The sequence below is a fragment of the Aquila chrysaetos genome, chromosome 17, assembly GCF_900496995.4.
Source record: "Aquila chrysaetos chrysaetos chromosome 17, bAquChr1.4, whole genome shotgun sequence".
NCBI classification, from domain to species: Eukaryota; Metazoa; Chordata; class Aves; order Accipitriformes; family Accipitridae; genus Aquila; species Aquila chrysaetos.
In genome coordinates, this window is record NC_044020.1 from 4,808,209 (window position 1) to 4,833,307 (window position 25,099).

A 25,099-nucleotide genomic window follows, 5' to 3' on the forward strand; every position below is an offset into this window, starting at 1 on the left:
CCTGCTCGCACTTCTCCATTTGGAAAGGCAGGTCTCAGCATCGCCTGAGTTCCTGCAGGTACAGCTGAGCTTGTAAAATAGCAAGGACTAGAAATGGTACCTGCAATGGGAGCAAGGTACTCAAAACCTGCTCCTGGCTGATGTGGTGGTTCCTGGCTTCGGTACGTGCTCACTTTATTCCCATCCTCACAGCGGTCTAACATGAGCTTTTTCCACACTTCAAAGAGCAACACGGCAAAGCAGACAGTTGGCTGGCAAGCTGCGCTTGAACCGCTTGTGAGCTCCCCTGGCTCATCAGGACCATCTGGCCTCTTCCGCCACATAGCATTATCTCGTATTCACATAACAAACAAATGAAGCTACTGTGTGACAGGAGCACTCCGGGCAGAACGATCTGTGCTCAGATTAATCACCTGCACATCACACAGACTGGGAGCAAAAAGATGAAGTGTCTTCTCTGCTCTGCAGACAGCATAATAGAGAGGTATCTGAACTAGCTTTAAATGTGTGAGTTCAGGTCCTGGAAACCTTCTAGCTGTAGCAGTATGAAGCTTAGCCCTGGTAATTTACTGGAAGCGGGGTAAATTAGCCCACGCAGACAGAGCTCTAGGGTGATGTGGCTTAACTGATTCCAGAAGTTAAGATTTCATTCACAGCTAGCTTGGCTATCTCTGCAATGCACTACCCGCGTCAGTGCAAACACAACCCTGGCCGTAAAAGCCTCTCAAGTATACCATTTCCACTGCCTCCACTGGGAGATGCAGGCAAAAAACTTGCAGGCTGGGGCCCTTACAGGCAAACGAGGAGCTGGATTTAGTCACTGGGTTTGTTCAGTCCCAGCATCAGCAGCGTACAAGTCCCTCACACAGGTCTAAAGCTCCATGTAAAAATTTTCTTCAATCAGGATGTAAATAACAAGCCATGTTTCACAATTCAAAGAAAACATGTGATTTTAAAACAAAATTATTCGTTTTACTTTTAGTAACAGTAATACAAATCGAGAAGTTCCCACATGAGCTAGGAGATAAATGAAATATTTTTCAAAAGATTCCTGCACTGCTGTTTTTTTTTTTCCTATTACAATAAATGGAACTGCAGATACACCTCATTTCTTATTCATTTTATAGGTGGAACTTTATGCTATTTCAAACACTGATTGCCCGTTATCTGTACATCAAGACCTAACATTACTACTCTCTGTAGGAAATACCTGATGATGGGAATGGAGGTCAGATCTGCAGGGGTTTGGAGCAATCTGCAGGATTACTCTGTTCAATCAAACCTCCGTGTCATGCTGCACCGTTTTATCTTTTGTATAGAGCATGTAAGTTACAGAAAAAAAATCATCTAAGGAATGCTTTAAAAATATGTCATTGCAACTATTTGTGTGTCATTTCCATCTTCCAACTGAAAGTCTAACTACTAAGCACACATGAGGAGGAGAAAAACTGAAACTAATCAATGTGGCAACCACCTCTATCAATGAGCGAAAATAGGTTTTCTAGGTCAAAAAATGCTATGCTTTTATGCCTAATGACTTAGGCCCCCTCACAAGCTAAGTAAGTAATTTGATTCCAATAAGAAGCTGTGAATCTCTCCTCTCCAAGACATAAAATTCTCATTACCATCCTTGCACGGCTCGGAGACATTGCACTTTGACAATGTGGCGTTTTTATATATTGACAAGCTGTCGCCAGCATTGAGTATATCACCCCAGTGGGCTTCAGGCAGGAGAAAACAGGGAATTGTAATGGGAAAATGCAGCTTGGAAGGTGAAAGAGAGGTGTCTTATTCAGTTAGGTGATTCCTGTTGAATAACTCAGCAGTTTGGGTTGCCATGATAAGGGATAGGTCTGCCACATGGTGGTACACGCAAATTGAGTTTGAAGCACTTGGAGAAGGGGGTGAGCAGTTGCCACGGCTGCTCTTACACTACATGGTTTAGGACTGTCACTATGCTAGGTACCTACTAGCCACTCAGTCCCAGTAAAAGACAAATCTTAAAAAAATAACAAACTATCACTATTTATCATAAAACTGACCTATGAGTATGACAACAGACACATAACATAAAAGCATATGTGGTTATTTTTACCTTCGCATGATTATAAATATCCACGCAGTTTTCTGTATTAATGCTTTTTGCACAAATGATCTCACAGTGTCGTTGTAAAGCTTCAAGCTGGAAAAATTTAGCAGCAGAGAGAAGCTAAAAAAAAAAAAAGCAAGGAAGAAAATAGTCAAAACTCCTGAGCGTACAGAATCGGAGCTTGCTTCTTTACTGTTTCATTATATTTTTTCCTCTCCCCCTGCTTCAGTTTTCATGAATGTACTGACAAACAGTCAGAATGAGAAGGTCGCTTCGTTGCTTCAACCCTTTGCAGTCCCCTCTAGATCACACCGTGGGAAGCTGTATATGGAGAGACCACCACAGGTTGTTCAGGTCCATGACTTTGAGGTGGGAGGAGAGAGAAAAAGGAAACGGCAGCTTGGAGAGTCTTTGGTCACTTTGCAAACATGACTCTGCAAGGGGGGATCTGCAATTACATTCCAGGAAAAAAGTGATTGGGTTCAACTGTTTCACAAGCTCTGGCTGAAAACAGAGCACCTGGGGCTGGATGTAGGGATGTCAGCAGAAGTGTCGGGACCAAGAGTACAGAGGAATTCAAACCAGATGATGATAACCACGCTGGGCAGTCTTAAAAATCTAGAGGGGCAATAAACGTCAAATCTGTCACCTCAGCAGGCTCAAGGAAATGGAGTCAGGTCTCCATATGCTCCTTGCTCTAGCTCGCGAGCAGCGGCAAGCTCATGTCTAGGCCACAGGCACTGGAACACTCTCTGGCTCCACGACCCCAAGGAGTGGGTACACAGCAGGATAGAATGCAAACGCGGGAACCGGCTTGGTGCAAGGCACTGCCTAGTTAACACTCATGTTAGTGTCATGTGCCTGTGTCGCTGCACTACCGTGGCTCTCCGGCCATCAGGACTCCGGCTGACCTCCCTCTTCGGTGCTGTATCCACCCCATGGATATGCTACCTGCACTGCCACTGCACACTGTGGGCATCACCTGAAGCCTGTGGGGTGAAAATGGCTTAAATTTTGAGTTCTCCAACTGATTTCAGTAGTGCTAAGGTTTCGCCTATTGCTCCCTTTCTGTTCTTTTACAGCAGGGAAAAGGGATTTCACTTTGTCTTTCCATGGTAGGTCATTGCCTCTGGCTCTCTGCTCTGGCTTGGGAAGCCAGGTTGGAGTTCTTCATTGCTTGACACCTTGCCCTAACCCAGCCAGGTCTCTTAGCCAAGGTGTCGTATAAATGAACCCTTATCATCTAGGACTGCATGACAAAAAGCTATCCTGTGAATCCCAAAAGGGTCCTCATGCTGCTAGGTAAGAGCGTTGGGGAACAAAACCCTGAAACTTCCATGACATTATTCTGACTTCTCCTATGCAGTCCGCTCAAGCTCTGCTTTAATCCCATAAATAAATCCAAGTGCTGGAAATCTGCAGTGCTGATGTGATAGCAGCCAGCTGGCCCCAATTATGAATTGCAGCAAAGATTTCTGTGGAGTATTTCTGGTGCTTCTTGTTATCATATTTGTAATAAGGCAAGTTGCTAAATGCAGTTTTGAAAGATAAAGCCAAATCCTATTCCAGCTGCCTCTGTGGCTCAAGCAGTCATGTGCTGGTTTGTAATTACTTTAAACTGTGAGGAACCGTGGCCAGATCTGTTATCAACAGATCAATCAATCAGTCATACATTCTTGAGGCACAGAAGTTTTGAGATGTCACAAAAGTAGAGCAAGCAGCCAGCTGAACTGCAGCACAAGCTTTTTAACAGCCTAGGTGATAACATGCACATCTCTATAAAGCCGTTGCACTGCCTAGTCTAAGAGTCCTTATTTCAGAAAGGGTTAGAAATTCAGGAGCTTCTTTCAAAACTATGAGTGAAATAGAGAATCAGTGACCTTTTCCTATAAAGCTCGCAAAGTCAGTGCAGGTATGCTTAGTTAAAAATCCACTGCCTGTGTTGGAGAGGGATGATTTCAGTCCTGAGCAGTTCCATCCTCTGGCTGCCAGCAGGGTGGCTGCAGATGTCCCTGTATCCATCAGAATTGTTTCACCCTGGCCAGTCATACCCCAAAGAAGAGTCTCTCCTAATTTCTGCTTAGCAGTATTTTGGTAAAAGCCAAGCCTTGCATGGATGCCCCAGGCAGTATTGTCATAGGGACAGACTAACTAATGTAGGCAACAATAAAACATCATGGTGGCAGACTATATAATCTGTACGCTGATGATTACCAGCTGTTTAAGTAGCTCTGATTTTAGTATTTGCTGTCCCATATTCTTTTTGGCTGCCATAATTTGGTGATTGTCAACAGCAAAACTCCCTGAATGACTCCCTGAATCGAGAATTTGCTCAAGTATCTCTTACTTCTATACAGTTGGAGTCGTTAGGCTGATCATAGCTGGCAACGACAGCACACAGTATTGGGAAGAGGATGACTTAACATCCATACAGGTTATGGATGTGTGGCTATGCTGAAGGCTCAGTCAGCTCCAGTTGGCTTGGTTTGGCTTTCGCACATGGGCACAACGGCACTGGATGTTTTACATGTAGTGAGAAAGGGGCAAAGGAGTCTCTGTATCTCAGGGAGCAGCTTAAGGTTTTATTCAGAAAATTTGACAGTCACATGCTTGAAATTGAACTGGACTGTGACTCCGGTGGGATTTCTCCCATGGTTAAAGCCAGGTACATGCCCAAGAATTCTCCCGAGTGAGGAACCAAACTGGATGCTTTTATGTTGCAGAAATAGCTCTGGACATGTAAGCCTGAGCTAATAAAACCAAAGTAAGAGTGTGGCAGAGAGCAGCTGACTGGCCCAGCTGGAGCAGAGCACCTCACTTACCAGGCTGAGAGAGGATGGTACACTACACTGCTGGGAGTTCCTTCCAGATTTTGGTAACACCAGCTTTGCATTTCCTTGAAAGAGCCTCTCAAAGCATCTAACTAGATATTTTTATTTCAGATACTTTGTTTGCTTGATGACCATAATTCTTCTACTCTTTCTTCTCTGACAGTCAACTTCATAGTGGGAAAAGTTACCATAAAGGGTGACCGGCAGAGAAGAAGACTGAGTGTCGCCCACAGGACTGCGGATAGCCTGGGCACTCCGGGTGAGGCACTGCTGGCTCTTACAGGAGTGCTCACGCCTTGCCCAATGGCCACGTGCCCTTGGGTGAACGGTACACAGATCACTTAGCATTGCTCCCACTGCAATTAAGATAAATGTCTCTTACCTCCATAATTTCATTATTTTTAATCAGGAGTGACTCTGCACCTCCATAATAAAGATATTGCATAACCAGCTGTAATAAAACAAAAGGAGTGTTTATAAAAAGCAATCCAAGACATCAGGGAACAGGGGGTGATGTAAAGACTGCAGGCAATACCCGAGGCTCTCCAACACCACCAAGGATTTGTAGACAAAACTGGCCCAAACCTCCTGATTTCAAGATATATTTGGTTACTCTCTCTCTCTGCACAGTTCCTTCTCACAGGTGGTCTAATGTCTCAACCCTCACCAGCCACATTGTCCAGACTTTCTGGTGAGCTCCAAACAGTTTGCAGGAAGCTGATTAATTCATTCGGAATTTTCAATGTATTTCCCAGTACGTTCAGTACGTTATTGATTCAGGAAAATATAGCATATGTAATGGTGGTTACCTTATTCCTTCCCTGGCAATGGCACCCCCACCTTCACCCAGCTGTGTGCAAGCACGCATGGATGATGAGAAAGAGTGGCGGAGGCTTTGCACTGTAATAAGAGCCAGCTAAGATCCCTCTGCAGCCGGCTTCCAGCAAGCCTGAAGTTATTGTAGGCAGCTGGGAATTATCTGCAGCGGTAACAGTCGATACATGGAACTGTCTGAGCTCTGACTCAAATAAAGGGAAGCATATACACGTATACGCTACAAATACAGAAAGCAAGCTCTGTATTTTCACGGCAAAAAATTGACGGAACAATACTGCTAAGGAAGGGAATGAACTGTGTCTCTTCCAAGCCTGTCCATTAAATACAGGAAGAGCCAACAAGAGAAAAAAGAATCAAGTGCTTTACCTTGACATGCACTGCTTTGTCTGCATAGCCCATGTAAGCGAAATGCATGCTATTGTATCTGGTCGGGCACGACATTTGCAATCAATAGCACTCTGCAGCTTAGTGTATGAACAGAGGTGAAGCCTGTGCTCATGAAACCTCTACTCTGAGCTACGTGTTTATCAAATACATACGTACTAATTTGGACAGGGCATGTACGATGTTCCTATTATATGTTCCATTCAAATTCAATGTGAGAACTGACTTTACCTGAAAGATGGGGTACTTCACATAGTTGATCTCAATACAAGTACTATCAGATGAGGGCTTGCTAGACAGCAATGCTTTAAACCTAAATAAAAAGGAGCGAGATTGAAATACCGGCCCAATTATCTCTGTGAAAAAGTACAGCAAAGTGGAAGGACAGCATCAGCTCTTGCAAAAACAGTACACTGAAATGAATGGATTTGTCACCGAAAAGCATCAAGACTTAGACACTGACATAAAATAAAGTTCAAACCGAAAGGAAGAAGCCTCTCTTTTAGGAGATTTCAATTTGAAGTTTTGGAAAAATACATCTAATATCACAATAGAATAAAATGTACATAGGAAATTCAGATACTGTAATGATGCATATTACAAAAACAAAATATTTTTTTCTTTTTTTTTTTCTTAGAGGCAACATGATCCTTTTTTGAAGGAGATAAATTTTGGCCTATGTCCATTGTGCTGCTTAAAAAAAATGTTTTGGAACAAAATATTAAAACAACTACTCTAAGACTTTTAATGCTTCTATGCAGGCTCAATAAAATTGCGTAAAAAGAGGCAGGACAGAAAACTGGATAGGTTGTGATTATCAAAACCTGAAATTCAGACACAAGTTTCAGAAAAAACCCCAACATTTTAAGTTAATAATTGCAGATTTATGTGAGACATATGCATATGCAGCAATCTGTTTCTCAAAACCAGGTATTCCCATTTGATCAGAAGGCGAAAATGGGGAATCCGCTGCCTGAAACATCTGCCCTTGTACTTCCTCTTTTTGATAATTCATCTGACCTTCTAGCGGTAGTGAAAAGCTTGGCTTATCTATCAAGACCAGCATTTGGTGGATGGTAACCTTTTCCATATCGCGACTGCATCTTGTTAATTAAAATACGGATAACAATTGATTTGCTTTTACTAGTGTCAAACTCTATTATGAACGCAATTTAGTAGGTTTAAAGTTGGAGTTTGGAACATGCTTGTACCTCTACCAATACGCTCTAAACCAAAATACCCATTTCTTAATTGAAGGCAGGGTCAGATACTGCAGTTGCTTTATGCAAATCTCTTTGCTCTGTGCTCTGGGTTGGCAGCACATCTAGCACCAATTCCCACATTGCTCAAACTACCCAAACTCAGTGGCTTGTCCTTGCCGCGTCTTGAAATAAGCCCTTACGGAGGGCCAGCTACACTTGTTTAAAAGCACACCGTTAATTATAAAGCTGCATACAAATAAGGTTTGTGAGCAACTTTAAGGTCGGGTTGAGCTGGGTAACCCACGTCCAGCCTTCTGAGCACAGGGAACAGACTATAAATACTACCTTTAGATACAGTACGATACATTTTGTAGATATTTTATTTTCTTTAAAAAACGTCAAATGCTGGCAATGAATTGTGTCATAGTAGCTTGTTTTTCCTGGAGACTGCCTACATCAATACAAGGCAGGATTTAGCCACTCACAGGATAAATGATTACTAAGAATCAAAATATTAAGACTCCTCTGCAGTTAAGAGCTGGATGCAGCAATGAGCTCCATGCAAATGTGCCTCAGTGGAATGAAGTCAGATGCATGGCCAGAAGCATGGATCATTTACTGGGTAGGAATCTAGTGATGGGAGCACTTGTTAAACATCCCGCAGATCAACTAGAATCAAGTTGTTGAGATGTTCTGCTTAGGAAAAACTTGGAGATTGGGCCACTAGCCCTCAAAGAATCTTAACAGCAGCAAACAAAAAAAAGGAAAAAAGCAAAACCACAACATCAAATTCTATTTTTGTTAAAACCCAGAAATGTCTCTATATTTTACCTTGGGGATGCAGTAAATAGCAACACTCTGTGTGCATAAAATGGTCTTCCTTCCACCAGAAATGTAACATCTGACATCTCTTTGTTGTTAAGAAAATGGGGATCTAGAGTCACAAAAAGAAGAAATAAAAGCCAATAACTTCAGTTTGGAAGAGGTCATAAACGTACAGAATATTTTCCTGTTTTGACAAAAGACGACAATAGCGTAAAAGGATACTGTTTTTAATGAGTAAAGCCCATAAAGCTATTTTGGACAGCCTGAGACAGAAGCCCCCCAGACAGCCACGTGGAGTTCAGACGAAGGGAATTCAAAGCTTTGAAGTCCGTGACGACCTTTGCTGAGATGACAGCCAGCCATCCCCGCCGTGCGGAGCTGGCACAGCCTCCCAGCTCTGCTACCCAAAGCAAACTGCAGCTGAACGCATGCCGGAGGGCCCCACGCTCATTTATACCCTATCACGTCCCCCTCCCTGTGCGGGGAAGTCTTCGTGCCAAAGGGGAAGAGGGTCCTGGAAAATTGCTCAGGTCTTCTCTCGGTTGCATTAAAGCAACCCGGGCTCTGTCAGCAGGGCTGGGAGGGCTGTGCCGCCGCAGCATCGCCCGCAGCCAGCCTCGGCGGTTTGAGATGCGGACAGACGTTTGGCTCTGGGCCCCAGGCTCGGATCCCAGCCTAATTAGCAACACAGACAAATTTTTGCAGATTTACGGTCCCACTCTAACGCACCTGATGACCCTCCCGATTTCAGCAGGTGTTTCAGGTCAGGCTAAGTTTGGGGCCCTTCCTTTTTCTAGTTCTGCCTTTCAAATTCAGGTTTTTCTCTGCCTTGTGCCCCCCAAGCACCCGGCCAACGATGCAGACTTCCCACAACTCTCCTTGGAGAACCAACGAGTATCTTCAAGTCACACTTACCTAGGCGAGAGGTCTGCTTGCGCTTAATTTCAACGAGCTTTGGAATAGGGTAGGGTCCATAGCAATGAGTGAATATGACAGAGAGCTGCTGGCTGATCACTTCGTTCTAAGCAAAAGAAGACAAATATATGCAATGTAGCTTAGTATGCAAGGTGAGATCAGTATGCAACAGAGATGTTATGTTGTTCTCAAGAGTTGCCTGTTTTGAAGCTGAAGAATGTGATTGCTGAAGCTTTATTAAAAATCAGAGCTTAGGATTATCACTATTTGTTAGAAACTGCAATTCTCATTTCCTTGATTGGTATGTCTCCTGCAGGAATTAGTTAAAATGAAAAGTCCTCTCCTTGGACCAGAGGTCTTCTTTTCCTAACAAACTCCATAGCCCCTATTCCCTCCATAGAAACAAAGCTCCTTTACAATAACAATTTCATTTCATTTGCAGACTTACTGTACTGGAAAATGACTTTTTGTCGCTGTTTAGAAAACGGTCGTCGGTCACGTTTTAGAAAACCAGAGCTACAAACAGATACAGCTGCGCAGCCTGCATGCAACAGCCTCACAAAGAGACCCTCCCTTACAGAGTGACTGAAGCATCACAGTCCACCACTGAATCCACTCATTCAATCCCAAACGTTTCATTAACGTGCTTTTACGCCACTGGCACTGGCCTGGGCACCACTGTCCTGTGGAAGTCACCAGACCTTCACAGAACCAGGTCTGGTCCCTGGCCTCACCCATTTCTGCCCAGACCCCGGGGGCAAGGCACCCGCAGGGCACTTTCCTAAGCGCCGAAGCAACTTGAGTATTCGTACGCCTAAGCTGCAAGGGTAGTGAAATGGATTTAGTGCTTAACTACCTAAGTCACAGCTGAAAGCAGGATTTAAAAGCTTTGGCAAATTTTATCCCGTGCTTTGCTGATAACCGGAGCAGGTCTAGCCAAGTTCAACCGTGCCACGTGGCTAATTCATGATGACATCTTTTAACTACCCTGTTGGTTCGCGACCCTCTTCCACACCAGGAAACTGTGAAAAGGCGAGGCACTTAAATATAAGAGGGTCCAAGGCCAAGGAAATAAGCAGGTGAGGGACAAAAAAAGAATAATCTTAATATAAAAATTTGAGGAGTGTAGTTGTTATACTAGAAATATCTCCAGGCTTATAGAGCAGAAATTGAAGCTTTCCTTTCTCCGAGCACATTTCAGCTCAGTTCTAACAGCAGCGCTCCTTAAATCCCACAAGGGACGAGGAGGAGTGGCAGAGATCCTGTAATGACTCCCTTACTGAATCTAATCAAATGGGGTGGGAAAGGGTAGAGCTGTGCCCTCACAGGCACACGCCGATGTCAAAGGAAATTACACGCGCTCGCCCACAGGCAGGAGTTGGCTCCTAGTACTACGTCAGATGTAGCGTTGAAAGAAACGCTAAGATAAGAGAAATACTGACACTAAGAGACACCATTTAGCACAAGGCAGGGACCAGCCCTTGGAGAGGGGCTCGCCGCTGCGGCTCTGAGACAAGGAGGACGTCTCGCACCGGCAGCGTCTCTCTGTTCAACATCTTCCAGCCGGAGCTCTGCAAAGCACTTCACAAAGGGAGTGAATCACAGAGCAAAGAGAAAAGGAAGATTTAAGGCCAGATTTAAAGAAGGAAGTGACTCAGCTGCCGGGAGGGCTTGGGGGGAGAGCTCTAGACAGACAGGGCAGAAAGAGCAATTGCTTCTCTGCTCGGAAGGGCTGTGCCGAAGCACGGCGGCCGACTGAGTCAGCCAGGGAGGAGTGCGTCCGGGGGGATGCTGATTACCAGCAGGGCAGCTCCCAGTTGGATCCGGCAGATGCTAAGAAGTCAGTAAATACAACAGAGGATGGGGATAATTCCGTGGTTCAGAGCAGAGGGAAGCTTCTGGAGAAGAGAGGCATAATTGGAAGAGCAACGCTCACCTTTACCCGCAGTGAATAAAAGCAGAGTAACTGCACTAAAGAGGATAGCTACTGGCAGCTCCCTCTCGAATCTGCTGGGTTGCACAGGTCCTGTCTGTGCCGCTGAGGTTTTAGCGGGTCCACGAACTCACCAGTCCCAGCTACAGCTGTGCCAGGCAATAGCTTTTTAAAAACACACATATACGTCGATAAAGACAATGCATCTCCTCCTTCCGGGCTGGCTGTGGGAATGCGCTGATGGAAGATCTGGGTATTGATCTCCCAGTGCCTCATGAGGAGCCGGAGGTCTCACTCACCAGTCCGAGCCACAGCACCGCGTACCAGGACGTCCAGGTGCACCGAGACTGGGGAAGAACGGGCCAAACCCAGTCACGCAGGTGGGAGAGGATGATCCTTGCTCCTAACTCCAACAACGTGATGAACGGGTCGCGAATGCGGACAATCCCACGGGAGCCTGCCTACGCAGGCGAGGTGCTGTCAGCTCCCTGGGTCACCAACGGGGCACGAACCCTGTGGTGTGCAGACACAAGCCCATTATAAAGCCACCTTGCCACTGACTGCCCATAAGCCTGTGAAAAACCTGGTGTAAACTAAGCTCTAATTAGCTCAAGATGTGATACATTCTCATGAGAGATGCTTAAAAACCCTGAGACACAGAACAGAGATGGGACAAAGAGAAAAGAGACCTTAGGATCGGCACATCAAAGAAAGCAGGGCCATCAGACAGTGGCTCGATGCATTGCGGAGCTTCAGACCTCCAATGCAGGACACTGATCTCATTTGGCAGAGAGGAGGTTGGAGACCTTTGGCTTCTGTCGGTAACATTAAATACTTAGAACGCATGCCACCGAAAGGCCAGAAAACGTGCTCGGCTAGAAAGGTGAAGCGTGTGCTCATTTAGAGTCATTGCTAACAAAGAGCAGCAAGTTTTCTCCCCGAGACACCGGGAGGGGAGCGGTGAGCTAGTTCAGCAGAGCAAGCTCGCTTCCCACCCCACCCCACACACAGCCAAGCTCACACGGCTCTGGCCCTGGATCTGCTCCCCGCAGAGCCTCTGCTGGCTTTTACCAAGAAACCAGGCAGAAGGAGGCAGCAAAGAGGAGCGAGAAAAGGGATGCTTTGCCTGCGACTGGGTGGCTGGGGAAAAAATTTACTTTTTAAAGCCAAATCCTACTCTTGGAGCAAGCTGAGCTGGGCTGCCTGTGAAGTAACTGGGAACAACTGCAAGAGTCCACGACCTGGGGCACCAGCATTGCTCTGGCAGAGAGGAGGACGTGTCCAGCCTATCCAACCTTCCCCTTCGCACAGTGCCCACACTGGGAAGCTCAGAAGCTACCCTGGTTACCACATCCATCCCATTTAAGCACCGAGCTGGATAATTCTTCCCCATTTATCCTATCACCCTACCAGCTGACTGTGAAGTAACAGCTGTAAGAGCTCGCTGCAGCAGTTGTGGGCGACGATACTAACACTTGAGGAGCAAACCGAAGTTTGTTTTCTTGCTATAGTTTGATGTTGAAAAACATTGTGCCAGGATGTGCGAGGCTGAGACCTGGAGCGAGGCCAGCTTCCTCCCAGACATGGGCGTTCATTCGCAAAGGGAGCTGATGCGCATCTTCTACTGTGGGAGGGGGAAGAAAGCTTGGCATAGGATATAATAAAAATATTTACCTAGCTATGGGGTAGTTTACAGATAGGCAAGAGGGAACAGGGAACAACAGTGAATCTTCTGAGGGAGACGGTGCTTCCAGCAGAGTTGGTTGGTGAGCAAGCAACTTTGCTTTGTAGATACAAGCGGTCTCCTGACTTAAAAGCATTCTTCAGCAGAGATCTAAAGGAATTCCCCACTCCTGGTGAATGCACTTGAGCTGTGAGGGGAGTTAATAAATTCTTTTGAAGCAAAGCTGAAGGTTTTCAAGTTGCTGGAGCAGAGGTGACTAGCCGATTGATCTGAAAAGAGGTGAAGACCTGGGTGGAGAGTGCAGGATTATTTTTTCCTGAATGTCAGTCTGATGACCGTCTGTGGCAGGACTCAGGAAAGGCTCCTCCAGGCTTCAGCACACACCCTGGGAGAGCTTGCTCCATTCCAGCTTACCCAGTTCAACCCAGTCTAGCCATTCTGGGACGTGGTCCTACAAGGTACTGGACATAGCTGGGAAATACACAGCCAGTTTTCTCCAGTACCTGTGGAAGATTCGTGTCATCTTGGTGGCTATGCTCCAAACTCTCAAGGGGAAAACTCAGGTTGGATTCAGCAGTTAGGCTAAAGCTTTGCTCTTCTCTGACCACACTTTGCTTCAGCTGCCTCTTCTTCATAGGCTCCCCCATTCCCACACCACATCTCTGGACTGCTCAAAACCCACTCCTTAGTTCTCCTCACTGGCCTATAGATATCCCACCACCTCCCCGTGGCTGCCCTCTACAGTGGTAACAAGCTAGGCTGCTTTTCTTTGCCTCTCAAATCCCAAGCACTACTTTGGGGTTTCCCTCTATTGATGTCACTCTCACCAGCTCAGCCCCATTAGTGCCAGTTTAACCTAAGCGTGCCAGGCCCTCAAATTCCTCTACCACAAAGCTCCAAAGCCAAAAGCTCACTATGTTAAGCAGAAAAATCACACTTACTCTTTTGGGCTCAGTGTCTGCCTGTCAATACACATCTCTCCCCGCCCCAAGCAGAGAAACCATGCTGCTCAGGGAACAGGGGTGCTGGCAAAGGTATCTTTTCTCTCTCTGGTCCTGAGGATGCCAGAACGACCCAGCTCTCTGCTAAACGCAGAGCAGCAGCAGCGCCGCTTCCAGTCACCCATTTCACATGTGGTCCCCGGCAGCTCTTCCAGCAGTGGTGGAGTCTCAGGATACCCCAAGCCCTTTGAGGACTCATCCATGAACTTCCTTCCACGACATACTGGGATGCCCTTGAATTATTTCTCTGTTTATGCTCCCTTCTTCCAAGAAAGAGCCGATAAAGAGTGAAGCAAGAGAGGGGGCTTTTTGCAGAACCCCAGCCCTGAGCACCCAAACTTCGCCCTCTCTCTGAACCTTTTCCATCCTTGCCTAGGTGTTTCCGCTACGGTCCTCTAGCATAATTCACTTTTGCCAGCTGCCTCAAAACTGATTAAATGCCACTTTAAAGGGTCACTCCTAGATGATTAAACAGCATACACATAATTAATATTAGTCAACAGCTGCAAAGGTAGGGAAGCCCCAGAGGTTGGAGATACAGTTAGAGGCAGTGAACTGCGTAACAAAATGGGTTTTGTTAGTGCCGGGCTCAAGTCCTTCCACTGCAAATACAAACGGAAAAGAATTAATCACAGGTAAGGCACAAATGGACCCTTCAGTTAGCTTCTGGGAAAGCTGCCAAGCCTCCCTTTCAAAAGGCTCTTTATATCACAGCTGTGCATTGTATGTAAAAAGCTCGGATCCCCAGGCACAGTCTAATCCCTGGGTGAGAGCCCAGAAAAGGGCAGGTGTCACATCCATGGCATTTATTTATTGTAAATGAAGAAACGGCTCCTGCCTCTGGCAGGGAAACATTTTAGAAGGCAGACAGAGGGTAGAAAAAAAATCAAACCTGTGTTAGTACAAAGCTGAATCTGCGTTACGAAAACACGAGACAGAGTTAACAGTCTGTTATTAACATGCCGCTCGGTACCTGGCGTTCCCATCTCACATGGAGAATGCACTACGTACATGTGTGGATAACTTGCGTCCTGGTTACTCTGAACTGTTCAGACACAGAATTACTACAAATGACAACGGGCAACATTACAGATTGCTGCAATTACTTGAGAACAGTGAAACCCGCCTTATGAAATCACTCAAAGTCCCAGCCGAAAGATCAATCACCAAGCGCAGGCTGGGCGCTAGCTGACACACAGAAGGGCATTAACCACTCACGGAACCTGTAAGCGGGCACTTTAGCATCCTGGAGGTCTTCAGTGTTATTTTTAGTGCAGGTTTTGGTGTGTCTGTCTCCTCTACAGAAAGTCCACATTTTTCTTTACTTAAAGTATTTCAGTCATCAGCCAAAATATTCCATTTTCAGGTGTTAATTTTTTCAAGAAAGGCAAAATATTATGTGAAGAACAAATATTCTAATGAAACCTGTCATTATAGTAAAACCTCAATTTTCTGTTGAAAAGCAGTTTAACAAGGACGTAAAATCTCACCCAGCAAAGAGGGGTCTTTCCTGATCTGTCTCCAGGCAAGAGAAACACGCACAGCACTCTCCCAAGGGAAGGCTTTCCCCTAGGAGCCGAGCGCCGCAGAGGGGTCACCTCTCCCCTCTCCCCTAAGCCCTTCCTGCAGAACAGGGTAGTCTGGCTTCATACAGCAAAACACGGTTTCACTCAAGCTCATCTTAAATATTCATTTCAGCCCATCATGAAGCAAGGGACAAAAAGGGGAATTTTCTAGCAGTGCCACTTTCTAGGTCACGTGCAGACCTTGGGGGAAAGCTGATGTTTGCCAACCACCGTGCCCGGACTTTGTAGAACAGACGCACGAGCTGAGTCTGTTGACATTCTCTGAGGAACCTCTCCCGACATTTGTTTTAGAGGAATTAAATCCAGAAAGACCATAGCAATAAAGAAACAGGATGCCCATCTCAAGCTTCAGCTTCTGAACATTTTGCTGCAACAGAGCAGGCAGGTGTTTCAGCCTTTCCTGCTGCTTTCTCTTTGTTGAGATGTGAAATTTTTTTGTCAGTAGTTACTGCATCTGTGACAGAGGCTACATGCTGCTATTTCTGAAAAGATGTATTAAAAAAAACCCTCCAGACTTTACTTTCTAAGAGATTTTGGATTCCAAGTTGCTGAGTTACTGCTGAAAGAGTGCTTTAGCTTTTAAACTATATAGGCTAGGTTTCTCAAGATACCCACATGCCTTAATCCTTTTGGAATTTTAAAAACTGGTTATTGTTTTGAATTGTTATTTGTTCTCAATAACTGTCAACACCAGACTGATGGCTGTTACTCAAAAAGCTCAGCCTTTCAAAACAGCCTCTGCACTCCCGCAGGTTTCTTCAGCTGCCTATAGGTGCATTTGTAGAGGTTGGGAAACTCTGTAGGAATTTTAAATTCTGAGGAAACATCTTTGCAAAGTAGTTTCCTGCACCTTTCAACAAGCCTGGCTGCACAGTGTGATCAACACCTCGCTAATGGGCTAAAATTTAAAATAAATGACCTTGTCACTGACAGAAACTGATGGGAAGGATGAAGAGAAAGCTGCAGAACACAACTGAGGAATGGCAATGAAGGGCCCCTCCCGTGACTTTTCAAGCTGATTTTGTCTTGGACAATACACTAGCAGGAATACTCGTAGTCCTAAGCCAAGTTTTCCTGGTGTGAAGCACCTCCGGTGTCAGACGGAGCTTCAGACAACACTTCAGCACGTGCGCTCGACGCACGTGTGGACTAACACGCAATTCAGTGATGTGTGCCCACAAAGGATCCAAAGTAATGGCAAATAGCAGCTCCTCGCCCATACTGCGAGGGGAAGGGAGAAAGCTGTAAGAGAGATTATTTGGAATTAAAAGATTGTATTTTTCCTCAAAACACTAGGCCAAGGACAATCTGATGTCAATTGCTGTACGCAGAAAAAGCAGTGGATGAAACTGGCTCATAACCTCGTACTACCAGCAACGGTGCTGGCTCGTCTGCATGGATGGAGCTGGGTGATTTTAATGACAATTCAAGCTCACGCTGAGCTCCAGAGTGGAAATCTAAAACCAGCCTCCTCCAAAGGCCAGATGTGTTTAACTTCCAAGGTTGTGGTTTTGAGTCTCTCTCTTTTCAGGTTGTGGAAATGTCAAGATCAAACTGAAACAGCTCCAGGATTTTCATAGACAGAGGACAGAGAAGCATCCTGCACGTTCAGCACGTTATCCTCAAGAGAACCTCCCTGCAAAAATGGAAGAGCTGACCTGCGAGCCCCACCTCGGGCACTATAAGACCGCAGATCTGTGTGCAGCCTCCACGCAGCTCTTTTAAAACTCGCTGTTTGGGGCGGAGGGGGGCAATCTCTGAGCTGTGGCCAGCCCTCAAGCTTATCCACTCCTCAGGCAAATATGGTCCTCTGACATGGGGCAGAAGGGGAATCCAGCTCAGAGCCAAGCTCGGGCAAAGCAAACGTCAAGCTCGTCTGGAGGCAAAGGAGAGCTCCCAGCGAGAAGTTTGGGGGTTTCCCTAGGCCACAAAGAGCACAACACAGATTCCAACGGGCAGAAATTCAGCTGCATCCTCCTATCCTTCTTCTGTAACAAGATCTCCGGTGTCATCTTAGCTTTGAGGGACTCAACTCTGCTCTATGCAGCAGCTCAAGTTTAGCTCAGGGCTACTTGCTCCCAGAAGTGTCTCTCCGGCTTTTCTCACGCAGCCTTGTCCAAACCACTTCTAGCAGGCTATGTTTGCATGCTTGTCTGCCACAGGGATTCAATCCATCCCGAAATGGCAGCGCCCTTCCTCCTCATCTGGTGGCCCAAATCCACCACCACGTCATTGACTTTTTTAGCGTCAGAGCTTTCCCGGTTTGAGTTTTGCTTGCTCTTTGGAAAGTGCCTTAAACCGAGCTCTCCGTGTCCTTTCCACTGATGCTGCTTTCTCCAGAGTACCTTATCTCTGGTCTTTGGTTTGGTAATGACCCAAGCACACTGCATGACAGCAGGAACCGCAGGGGGAGCAAGTGCAGAGTGATTCTCTGCCTGTTCTCGCAGCTCTGCCTCGCCAGCATGGAAATACTGCCACTTCTCCACTCGCCATCCAATTCTCAACGGTGTAGCTGATAAAGACATTTAAAGGCATGAAAGGAAATGAAAGCGCTCCGTCCCACTGGAAGACACCAGGAGCTGGGTATCGAACCTTCATTTGTGCTTTTGGAAGTCTTCCTCCAGGGCTTTAGCGCAGCAGCGAACAACCGACGTGCAATCTACTCGCTGTTCTTCCCCGCTTATTTCACAGCTTGAAGAGGGGCAATAAAACTAGGGACTTCAGCTCTGCGGTTTTGCCTGATTTGCCAATTTTTGTTGCCGTTCTGTGTTCCAGCATCAGAACTTCTGCAAATTTTATTTTTATTTCTACTGTCCAGTGTCCCAGCACATAAACGGGAGTGGAGTGCCACCCTGATGGACACCAGTGCTGGCTGGTGGCAGAGCTCCCACATAAACCCTCACATCTGGACCTTCTAGGAACAGGCATTTTAAAAAACATCTATAAGACAAAAGGGACTCCTTATATCTGATGGTGTTCTTGTACGGGTATTGGTTATTTTTTCTTTAATCTTTTCATTTTTGTAGTATCTGGCCTTTCTGGGAACCTGCAAGAACATGTTGTCTGACAGTGCGAAGTAGAAGGTGGGGGCAGGTGTGCTTTCTACTTTGAGACCTGCCCTATGTTTCTATGCGATTTTTGGAGAGTCTCTCCGGCCAAATTACTCAAATTACAAATTGCAGTCTGGCTTATCCAGGTTGTCACAGCTTCTGAGGCTGAGACTGTCACTCTACGAGGCACTGAAAATCTGCCTCTTTAATTACCTCAGTTTCCCTGTTCGTAAAGGGAGGATAAGATCTTCTTCCATGTCTCAACTCATTAAAATTTGTAAATTGTTCTGAGACTATGGGATAGTTGGAACTTTTTATAGGAATGCAAAATACCATTTCTATTAGGTACAAGTTGCCATGCAATTACATTATACTGAGCATCACAATATGCAGCAAATGGGACATCTTGTTTTACATCAGCCAAGAAACGCTAAGTGACTCTGTGCTTCCTAGTTGCTTATTTTATACTTTTTGTCCTGAAAAACTCATTAAGGAAATGTACTGGGCCAGACTGTGATGTTTAGCAAGAGCCGTAATCTCTCTCGAAGTTCCCAGCCCACAGGGAAAAGGATGTCCGTGTGGGCAAATCAAGCTCCTCTCCCCACAGCTCTACAAAATGCAGAGCTTCACAATTTGCTGTCGAAAGAGAAGGATGTGAACCACAGTTACGGCCCTTCTGCACCTCTTAAAGGGGATTTCCATTCTGTGGGTATACATAAAGAACGGTCTCAGCCCTCAGCCCTTCCAGAGAAGGGGAACAGAAGATCCTTTGAATCTCAGCTTTCCTCGGCTGCCTTCTACAGAGTGACCAGGGAGAACTTTTATTGGCTCATTCTCCTACAAATGAATTTATTTTGATTCCTTCCAAAGGGTTGCATAGAGTCTGTCCTCATTTCTGTCTGGGAGGGCTTTGTGATAGGCCGTTTGGACGAGACCGCTGCAATAATTCATGCCATTTGCAGACAATTTGTAAACCCTTACAGTGTCCCAGAATGATTCATTATTTTTCTCAGAATATGAAGCAGTGTATGTGTGTGTTATTTGTGAATATGCATGCTCATGAAGAGTGAAGACAGGCAGCTCCCCTAGGCCCAGAGGCAGGAATAAAGATCAGCACAGATTTCTTCTTTGTTGTGTAGGGGTTTTTGTGATGCTACAGTCCTTTCACCCCTCCACATTTTAGGTTTTAAGTGAACCCAAAGCAGAAGGTAGCAGTCTTACTTGTTTCCAGGTCTCCTACAATAGACTCTGGAAGACCCAGTCTAACATGTCCCAAAGGTGTAATCCTCCGTAAATAACTTATACTAACAATGATCACTGGCCATGGCTTCAGCCACCCTGGAGAAGAGCAATTAAAGCCATCCCTCATCCTAGATTACGAGGCCTAAACTTAATCTCTGTTAAGTTTTCAATATGATTAGTTTTTTATCAGCTTTCAAACCAAACAGCGCCTTGCTGGTAGTTACTGGGTGAACATACATTAACCTAAGCGAGTTCAGAACAAGGAATCTACAAATCCTAGGATTTGGAATGATTTCCTAAAAGCTATCTCCAATATTCTCCATAAATACCCACCCAGTACAAACTAATCCCAAAGGGAAGGCTCACGGGAGCAAAAATCGGAACAATTGCTGGAACAAGCGTTCAGGATTTGCTCGGGACTGTAGTCCAAGGCCTCTTTTGCAGCAGGATACAAGAAATAAATCCATGCAGGCTTCCATTAGCTATTCTAAGTCTGGAACCTTTTAGTATTGAGCGCCTGCACCAGAACCTCTTCCCTTTTCACATTATTTAGGCTATTGCTGCAGGTGCTAAAAATCATTTGCTCCTTGCTGTTACACAGAGAGTTGGGTGAGAAATGTCACTTACTTCCCAGCTAAACAATTAGAAGACCACACCAACATGTATTGTTTTGCATGAAAAAAAGAATAGCAATCAAATCCTTTTGATGCTTTTCATCACTAAAATGATTTTCTGGTAACAGTTAAAGTTGACTGGGCATTCCTTGGGAGCAACTGACTGTCAGAGGGACCAGTAGAGAAGAGACTGTTGGTTATAACATGTTTTAAAAGAAAGTATCCATCCTTCACTAGGTAAGACATTTTCCTCTCCTTGCCTCCCCCATGATCATCCCCTTTGCTATTATACTTGCATACCCAATGGTACCTCCCTCAAAAGGTTTTGTTAGTCTGATTTGTCTGGCTAAGAAAATGTCAGCTGAAGGAATAAATCTGGGGAGGCTGCAAGTACAAACACTCACAAAGAAGATTTAAAAAAATTATCCTGTTCTGTGCTTGTAGAAACCAGTCTCCCCACAAGTTTAAGAGTCCAAATCCCACATGAAGGGAAAAGAAAGTCATGTGAGAGGTTAAAGAAATCCAAAGCAAACACGAACATTAGCTTTGTTGTACGGTCCTGTAAAACAAGCTGGGTAAAGTTACTCTTTGGGTCGGTTTGGTTATCAACGTCTCTTGCCATACTGCAGTGACCCTTTTGACTTCAATTTCACCACCATGCATCGGCTTCTGTTGTCTCTCCAGCTTACTGTTAGCATCAGTATTAAGCTGTTCTAGCAGGAGATGTGATTAGCTTGTGTGTTTTTAACGCATGCCTCCACAGTGGAAAAAAACCTGAGGTACATAATACAAACAACAATAATCCTATACAGTCCAAACAAGCTTTGGGGCAGCTGCGCAAAAACGGTATCACAAGCTTTGCGTCTTATGGGATGGGAATGAGGCTGATTTCTTTAAAACACGTAATTTATCCTACCTTGCTGGCTTTCAGTATCTCAAACATCAGAGGCAACCCTTGTGTGATGAGCTCCTCCGTGTACTCTTCTTCCTGAATGGACTTGAATTCCTTTAGCAAGCACTGGATGAGGGGTCGTCTGTGCTGCTGGAAGGACGTGCGCAAGGACTCCAGCCACGTGTGCAGTGTCCAGGGAACACCTACGGACAGAGGACAGAGCTCTTATTCCCAGCTTCAGAGAAGGATGTGCCCTTCTGCTTTTGTACCTGTACTTATGTTAAGATTTTAAGCAAAAGCTGCCAAATAACCCTAGAAATCAAATTCCTATTTATCCCCGATTGAGAAGGCTGGTGGTTATCAGGACATCCCAGACCTAATGCATAGAGGCTTTCCTCCAAATACTAAGAGAAGACTGTGGTCTCTCTGCTCATCTAGCCTTCAGCTTCTCTGCTGAGACTGCCAATTTGTGGTAATTGCTGTGGTGCTCTGTGATGCAAAAGCCTTTTGGAAACTAGATTTACGCTAGCTCATTTGTTTGAATGCGGCCCTGGAGAGCCATTAAATGGTAAAAAACAGGATTTTGGTCACTACCCACCTGGATACAAACTGGTGGTCTTCAGCTTAAAACTTTCTCTAAGTGCTACCCCACGTCCTCTCCTCATCATTACTGTTTTCCCTAAACAGCACTGGGCAAGTTAAGCAGATCAGCCTTTCCAAGTAGTTTGTCGTGGCAGAACCACTCTCCAGGAACTTAAAGGGAACTGCTCCCATGCACTGAGCGAGAAAGCACATGGAGCTAATGTACCTCTGCAGGCATTAGGCTGGATGTGACCTAGTTTCTGCTCTTGCAGAATGGAGTGGGAGGAAACGCAAGCCTGGCGTTTGGCTACAGAAGGTTTTTCCTTCCATTTCAGCAAATGCCTAGTGCCTGGAGAACAGCCCCGTCGCTCTCCTCTCATTCATCGCCAGGTCTTCGCCTGCTCAGCCCACCCGCTAAGCCACCGCTCAGACCACCGCAGACCTTGACCCACGCCACGTGTCCCCAGGGCTGGAGCACCGCAGCGGGCAGCGGCGTGCCGGGCACTCGGGTCTCTCTCACCGAATGCAAATCAATGGGGATGGTAAATACCCAGTCCAACTGATTCCCCTCCAACGTACCCGAACACCCTCCCCACGGGCAGAAGCGGCTTCCCAGCAGGCTGGTATGATGTTCAAGCCCTGCACTGGCAGAGTTGGCACACCAAGAAGCCAGTTCCCCGCTCCTGCCCTCAGAGGCTCACAAACCTCAGAAAATAAAAGGTGTTTTTAACGGTGGACTGCTTTACCGCAGAGTACAAAAGAGGAGCTGTCGGAGGCGGCCCACGGCAGCCGAACACCGCCCCAGAGCCTTACCTGGGGCGTTTCCAGGTTAAGATTTGGACTTTTAAACTCTGCCACGCAGCAGTGAAGATGACTGCTGGTGGAAATCACTCCGTCCTGCAGAAAAGTGCCAGCGGCCCCTGAACGGGGTGCGCTGCGGAGCCGAAACGGGCCAGGAACCTGCCAGATCCCCTGTCACCTTCTGCTTCCACGAGAGCTGAGGAAGGCGCAGCTGCGGTCGGTTTAAGCAACAGCCCGTCAAAAGCGATGTGTTCCTGACAGCGGTCCCTCCCCGGAGGGAGAGGAGAGAAGGTGCCGGGACTGACCTATGCTCCGAATGTCAATGGTCACATCCACGTAGCCGTGCTCGGCGCTGTGGTACATGGCCTCCTTCAGGGCTTTCAGCTTGGCCTTGCTGTTGCGGCTGGCACAGAGCGGAGCTGCCGCCGAGTCGGGCAAGTCCGTCCCCTCAGCCAGGATCTCCTCCAGCGACAGAATATCGCTCTTCTCCTTCTCCGGCTGAGCAAGCAGCTTACGAAAGACGTTCCTGTCAATCACAGCACGACAGAGAGAGGGAGGGGGAAAGAGAAGGTGGGAGAGCAGAGTCAGCGGCTTGGCGTTTTTTGTGCCGGGGATACTTGCTGCGATGTGGCAAGTTGGGATACCTATCCAGGAAATTACTCCAACTAATGGCAGGACCGGCTGAGAGCAGTCCCGAGGCAAGTGCCGCTCCTGCTAGCCCACCTGCACCGCCTGGGCCGCGTCTGCACGACGCCGCCGTCGTGACACGAACCGTACAGATGTCGCGCGAGTAGCGGCATCTCGCGGGAACAGAGAGCCACGAGCCAAACGTGACTCAGGACTTCTTCCCACAACCGGGGAAGGCCGAGGTGCCTCTGGACAAGCTCTCAGGACTTTCACCACGGAGGCCACTTGAGAAGGGAGCTGCCTGGAGCTACCGAAAGCACCACCACTCGATTAACACTCAAAGCGGTCTGGGAAAGCTGGAGCAGCTAGACATTCAACGAGGACAGTCAGGGCAGGTTCGAGCACATCTGGGACTACTCTGCAAAGCCGCCGATCCACCACTGGGCCGTCAAATAGCAAAGCCCAAACTCGGAGACCCGACGCCCTGAGGTTCGTACCGGCGTAACCTCATCAGCCTCAACAGAGTCGCTCTCGGTTTCGCAGCTGTGAGAAGAGAAACCAGGCTGGCCCCCATCCCACCCGCCCCGTACTCCGGCGTCCTCCCTGCCCTGCTCAGACCCCGGCGCGGGGCGGCAGCGGGGCACGGCGTGTCCCACGCCAATCTGGAGCAGAGAGGGAAGGAGGAAGGAGCGTGCGTGAGCGGCGTACGGGTAGAAACGGAAGAGCCAGGGCCCGCCACGCGCGCGGCCGGCAGCCAGGCCGAGGAGAGCCGCGGGTCCTCCTCGGGCGCACGGCTTCCGCTCGCGCCAGCGGGCAGCAAGGCCGGAGCAGCGAGCGTGAGACTCCGGTAACCGAACCGTCCGCTCTGTCCCAGGGATCCCTCGCAGGCTCCAGATGGGCAGCGTCGCGCGAACCTGCCCTGACGTGCCGTTAGCATGTTGTTAGACTGGCAGCTTGTCTCTAAGCAAACAGACGGTAGGTACTGTCTCTAACCTGTATCTATGTTCCTCTGGATGGCTACAATCAGAAAAGTAGGAACGTGAAGATCATAATACTAATCCATTACACTGCAGTCAACTCCTGAGCGTTGCAAGTTCATGCATGCCAGGTGCTCATTTCATTACTTTTTTTTTTTTTTTTAATTTGCAGCATACATACAACATTAAGACATACAGGACTTTACAGTAAACACAGATGCAGAAACTCTATTCAACGAAAATTAAGGCTGCAGCAGTACAGACACGATTCACTCAAATCTGAGAAATACGTCAAGAAATTCAGAAGGAATGTCTTTGGCATTCCTTTCTGCCGTCACGTCAGCTGCCATTTAACAACCACTGCATTGCAACACACCACGAGGAGTCACCTTCTTTTTTTTTTTAAATCAGATATCAAAAAGCAGCTTGTACCACCAACTGGTTAAATTCACATGCTAGCAAAAAGCCTTACGTCTCTGCTCAGTTGGTGGCATGTTCAATCGTTCATGCAGAACTTTCACCCATCTGCTCAAACCGGACACCCAGGCAAAAAATGAGCACTTGAAGGATGCCACTAGACTTGTTCCCACTCTACCTGTGTCCATGTGCAGCAGCCTGACTGAAAGAGTTCATGTCACCTTGTGGAGTCATGGAAATGCCGTTCCTGTACATCGTTCCTATCATGGGGTCAGCTCCTCGCTCCAACAGCAAACTGACCAGTTCAAAATTTCCTGCAAGTCAAGAGATGCATTTTTACTTCCTTTAAAATCCAGTATTTGCTCACCTAAACCACAGATCCCGACTGAAGAATTTATTACAGTGGGAGGAGAAAGTCCTTACCAGCAGCTGCTGCCAACTGTAAAGGAGTTTCAGAGTAATTTTCCTCTCCATGCTCCAAGGAACCTTCTACCTTTGCTCCAGCATCCAGCAACAGCTAGAAAGAAAATTCACCATTTAGAGCAACTGGGGGTATCACAGTCTTCAGAGTTCATGAACAGTGACGGATGGGAGTCTAATGCTTCTTGTC

At 46.7% G+C, this 25,099-nt stretch overlaps 1 protein-coding gene across 6 annotated transcripts in view; it reads right to left on the reverse strand.

Annotated features, from left to right (window-relative positions):
• BTBD11 (BTB domain containing 11) overlaps window positions 1-25,099 on the reverse strand; it is a 192,181-nt gene that overhangs the window by 16,110 nt on the left and 150,972 nt on the right. For 4 of the 6 annotated variants that reach the window (XM_030040965.2, XM_041129618.1, XM_030040964.2 and 1 more), the window contains 10 exons: window positions 24,913-25,006; window positions 24,668-24,803; window positions 24,089-24,112; window positions 22,774-22,994; window positions 21,110-21,288; window positions 9,084-9,189; window positions 8,175-8,277; window positions 6,373-6,454; window positions 5,303-5,371; window positions 2,096-2,209 (listed from right to left, as the gene is read on the reverse strand). In XM_030040965.2, the coding sequence (XP_029896825.1) occupies window positions 2,096-2,209; window positions 5,303-5,371; window positions 6,373-6,454; window positions 8,175-8,277; window positions 9,084-9,189; window positions 21,110-21,288; window positions 22,774-22,994; window positions 24,089-24,112; window positions 24,668-24,803; window positions 24,913-25,006 (1,128 nt within the window). The remainder of the gene's footprint in view (window positions 1-2,095; window positions 2,210-5,302; window positions 5,372-6,372; window positions 6,455-8,174; window positions 8,278-9,083; window positions 9,190-21,109; window positions 21,289-22,773; window positions 22,995-24,088; window positions 24,113-24,667; window positions 24,804-24,912; window positions 25,007-25,099) is intronic. The other 2 variants (XM_030040963.2, XM_041129617.1) reach the window with 2 other exon arrangements.